Raw genomic sequence first — 5,061 nt, forward strand, 5'->3', positions numbered from 1 at the left:
CAGTAGGCCTGATTTATCCTGTGGTCCAGGACAGCACCCTGACCCTTTCTGGGTTTGTTTCTCCATCAGGAAAAAGGGGAAGCATGCCATTTGCCAATTACATGATTCTCCCCATTCAGAGTCCTGACTCATTTTGTCAAGAACTTGGAGCCCATGAGAAAGGACAGGTGGGACCCAGGCAGACTGTTCTGGTGTCATCTTTTCTACTCATCAAGACCTTAGGTTCCAGTACATCTCTAGTACCCACTGTGCCACAGCAAATGAAAATATTATGGAATGAGAAAGCTCAGTCTCCTCTCTTTCTCTCTCTCTCCCTCCCCCTCTTTCCCTCTCTCCCACTCCCTCCCTCCCTCCCTACTCCCCTCCTCCCTACTCCCCTCCTCCCTACTCCTCTCCCCGGCTTTCAGAGTCCTACAGGTGAGGTTCAGATGGGCTTGGTCAAGTGGACCAACTACCAGCTCCTTCCTTAGCTGGAGGCTGATGCCCCAGAACCTTCAAGAGGAGCCAGGCCTACCCCCGCCGCCGCCCTGGTCACCACACAGGCCATAAAAGCTCTGAGGCTGTCGAAGCAACAGCCATGTACACTTTCCTGCCCGACAACTTCTCTCCCTCCAAGCCCAAGCCGTCCAAAGAGTTGAGGCCACTACTGGGCTCCGCGGTGCTGGGGCTGCTGCTGGTGTTGGCCGCGGTAGTGGCCTGGTGCTACTATAGCGCTTCCTTACGCAAAGCAGAACGCCTTCGCGCAGAGCTGCTGGACCTCAACCGTGGCGGCTTCTCCATCCGAAACCAGAAGGGCGAGCAAGTCTTCCGTTTAGCCTTCCGTTCTGGAGCATTGGACCTCGACTCCTGCAGCCGCGAGGGCGCCCTGCTTGGCTGCTCTCGCACGGCGGATGGGCGCCCACTGCACTTCTTCATCCAGACTGTGAGGCCCAAGGACACCGTCATGTGCTATCGCGTGCGCTGGGAGGAAGCAGCCCCAGGACGTGCGGTGGAGCATGCCATGTTCCTGGGCGATGCGGCTGCTCATTGGTATGGCGGTGCTGAGATGAGGACGCAACACTGGCCCATCCGCCTGGAGGGCCATCTGGAACCGCAGCCATTTGTCACTAGCGATGTCTACTCTTCTGACGCCGCATTTGGGGGCATACTTGAGCGCTATTGGCTATCATCTCGCGCAGCTGCCATCAAAGTCAACGACTCAGTGCCTTTCCACCTGGGCTGGAATAGCACGGAGCGTTCGATGCGGCTCCAGGCACGCTACCACGACACGCCTTACAAGCCGCCTGCTGGACGCACCGCAGCACCAGAGCTCAGCTACCGGGTATGCGTCGGCTCAGACGTCACTTCCATCCACAAGTATATGGTGCGGCGTTACTTCAACAAACCATCGAGGGTGCCAGCGCCCGAGGCCTTCAGAGACCCTATCTGGTCCACGTGGGCGCTCTATGGGCGTGCTGTGGACCAGGATAAGGTGCTGCGTTTTGCCCAGCAGATCCGCCAGCACCGCTTCAATAGCAGCCACCTGGAAATTGACGACATGTACACACCGGCCTACGGCGACTTCGAATTCGACGAGGCCAAATTCCCCAACGCCAGCGACATGTTCCGCCGCCTGCGAGACGCTGGCTTCCGGGTCACACTCTGGGTGCACCCATTTGTCAACTACAACTCCTCACGTTTCGGCGAGGGCGTGGAGCGTGAGCTGTTCGTGCGCGAACCCACAGGCAGGCTGCCAGCGCTTGTGCGATGGTGGAATGGCATTGGCGCGGTGCTCGACTTCACGCGCCCAGAGGCCCGCGACTGGTTTCAGGGACACCTGAGACGCCTGCGTTCGCGCTACGCTGTGGCCTCCTTTAAATTCGACGCGGGTGAAGTCAGCTACCTGCCGCGGGACTTCAGCACCTATAGATCGCTGCCTGACCCCAGCGTATGGAGCCGGCGCTACACTGAAATGGCTCTGCCTTTCTTCTCACTGGCCGAGGTACGTGTGGGCTACCAGTCACAGAACATCTCATGCTTCTTCCGCCTGGTGGACCGCGACTCGGTGTGGGGCTATGATTTGGGGCTGCGCTCGCTCATTCCAGCGGTGCTCACCGTCAGCATGCTGGGCTACCCATTCATCCTGCCAGATATGGTGGGTGGCAACGCAGTCCCTGAGCGCACAGCTGGCGGCAGAGATGGTCCGGAGCGCGAGCTTTACGTGCGCTGGTTAGAGGTGGCCGCTTTCATGCCAGCCATGCAGTTTTCAATCCCGCCCTGGCAATATGACGCAGAAGTGGTGACCATTGCACACAAGTTCGCTGCACTGCGGGCCTCGCTTGTGGCACCGCTGTTGCTGGAACTCGCCGGTGAGGTCACGGACACTGGCGACCCCATAGTGCGCCCCCTTTGGTGGATCGCGCCCGGCGACGAGACAGCTCACCGCATTGACTCTCAGTTCCTTATCGGGGACACGCTGCTAGTGGCGCCGGTGTTGGAGCCAGGCAAGCAGGAGCGCGACGTCTACCTGCCTGCTGGCAAGTGGCGCAGCTACAAGGGCGAGCTTTTCGACAAGACGCCAGTGCTGCTCACTGATTACCCCGTCGACCTGGACGAGGTTGCCTACTTCACCTGGGCGTCCTGACTCAGCCCAGGGCCCGGGAACCCCACAGCTCTAACCCTAGCTTTCATACAGATCTTTAACTCCATCACACCCGAACACACATTTCCGGAGATCTCCACCTCTGTACTACCCATTATGTGGGTGTTGAACTAAATGTGCTGGAGCCAACTGCTGTAGGTGGGACCGAAGCAGGGGACATCAAATCAACCTCTGGCACCAATGCACAATCCTAATAGCTCCCTTTCCCTCCACACTTACTCCAGTTTACAGAAACCTCTTTCCTGAGGTGGAGTCAGAGAGCTCAGAGGAGAAAGATTGGCTTTTTTTGTTTGTTTGTTTGTTTGTTACTTATGGTCCGGTTTTAAAAGCACAAAGAGAAACCTCTCCCCTCCATCCTGGCCTTCGTGGCCATCTTTGTCCTCCTAAAAGTCCCCCAAATATTCCCTGCCACACTCAGAAAGTATACATTCTTGGTGTTAGAAGCCAGGCCCTGAGTTCACAGCACATATCTGAACTGTGGCTGACTTGGTTCTACTCCAGCTGGGGAGAAGTCAGGTGTTTCAACAATTGACAAGGAGACAGGAGGTTCCCTCCTAGAGAACAGAAGGCCTAGCCCAGAGTCACCACTTTTGTCCCTGTTTGTGAAGAGACTCCTAATATTGCACTAACCCATCTGTGTACACACATGGGCTCAGTCACTGGCTATAAGTGCTTGATGGGCACAGACTCCAAGGCCATGCAGACCACACTTAGTGCCTTAACTCAAGAACTGTGTGTGTGTGTGTGTGTGTGTGTGTGAGAGAGAGAGAGAGAGAGAGAGAGAGAAAGAATGGCACACACCATGGGTCCCTGAATCCACAGAATAAACACAGTATCCCTGAAGCTAGATAAGCCTGGAGGAAGGGGGCAAGGGGCAAATTTGAGGCTTTGATTGTTGACCTGCCCCCCCCCCCCGTGGTTTCCCTGGACTCTGGTAGGAAATAAACAACTCTTAACTATTCCTTTGGTATCTCACTCTGCACATGTGGCAGGAGTGTGACCTAAAAGTGAGCAGTGTTCTTATTCTGGCAGTGGTATGCTTTGGCACTGGAGCGGCATGCACACAGTGACACCTGCCAATACACATACAGGGTAAGTAAGGTCTTTCATCTCAGTCATTTTTCCTTTTTGAGAAGATCAATCTCAGCCAGAGTTTCTCCTGACTTTGTAGCTGACTATTGGGAAGGAGTGGCTTGTCAGAGGGGAGATATGGGAAAGCAGAGTGGAGCTCAGTTTTCCTCAACAGCTCTGACAGCAGAACTAGTGTCCCACCCCCTAGAGAATTCTTCCCTTCACCCACCTCTCTATCCCCTTTCTTTTCTTTAAAAAAAATTTTTTTTTGTAGTCATATATGTGGGTGTTGAGGATTGAACCCAGTGCCTCACGCATGCTAGGCAAGTGCTCTGCGGCTGAGCTACAGCCCTGGCCCCTCCTCTTTATTTTCTTAGTGTGGAAAATACCTGTCAAAGGTCTTGGGTCCTTCAAGATGCACATCTCATTAGTGCCGATTATATCACTCACTCATCAATCAGCTGTGTGATCTTAAACAAGCTGCTTAAACTTATCTCAGTTTCCTCATACATAAAAAGTGATAATGATGCCTACCTCTGAGGTCATTGTGAGAATTATAAGCACAGACTATGTAAAGTGCCTGGCATAAAGTAGGTGCTCAATAAAAGGTAGCTATTATACCATTTCTTGTTTTCTTGCTTAAAAACAAGGGTTCTGGTGCTACACTGGAGGCTAGAGCAGGAGGATTCAAAGTTTGAAGGCGGTGTGGGAAATTTAGGGAGACTCTGTCTCAAAATTAAAAGGGAGGGGTTATGCAGTTCAGTGACAGAACACCCTGGGCTCAATCCCTAGTATTGTACATGCACGCACTTGTGCGCGCCCGCACACACACAAGAATTCTTCCAGATCACAGTTCCCAGCCCCTTCCAGTCTTGTCCTATCTGTCCCCCATTCTTGCCAGCAACTCTGATGCATTCTAGGTTTGTCTCTCTCCCTGCACATCTGGATCTGGAGGTCCCAAAGCTCCTCCAAGGAGCTTTTAACAGGTCTCCCCTATGTCTGGTTGGGAGGGGTATTTGATATGCAGTAATGGGAAGCTTCCTTCCCTAGAAGTAATGGGGAGGGATTGAATGACCACTGCAGGAAACCTGGGACTGGGGCGTAGGCTCCCATTCTGCAACCTTGTGTTCTTGGGAGCCTCTGGCCTTGACTGCCTCAAAATTGAAAGGGGGGACTATGCAGTGACCTCCTAACTCTTTCCACTCTCAAACCCTTAAATCCAATTCTCACAGCAGCCAAGGAAATCTTTCTGAAATTCAATCATGTCCTGAGTAGGTGGGGATCCAAACTGGTGTTCAAGTCTTCAAAGATCTGGATCTTTCTCACACCTCTGTCTGTTTCTCTCTCTC

General features: G+C 53.5%; 1 protein-coding gene across 1 annotated transcript; it reads left to right on the plus strand.

The window, feature by feature from the left end:
• The first annotated feature begins 480 nt into the window (after positions 1-480).
• Myorg (myogenesis regulating glycosidase (putative)) lies at positions 481-4,335 on the plus strand. The gene is given in 2 exon segments (XM_046457469.2): positions 481-500; positions 502-4,335. Coding segments are annotated over 2 exon segments (2,142 nt in total). The 3' UTR covers positions 2,624-4,335.
• Positions 4,336-5,061: the final 726 nt, after the last annotated feature.

Source organism: Marmota monax, unplaced genomic scaffold, assembly GCF_021218885.2.
Source record: "Marmota monax isolate L192 unplaced genomic scaffold, Marmota_monax_Labrador192_F-V1.1 WCK01_AAM20220418_F8-fsc00069, whole genome shotgun sequence".
Lineage (NCBI taxonomy): Eukaryota > Metazoa > Chordata > Mammalia > Rodentia > Sciuridae > Marmota > Marmota monax.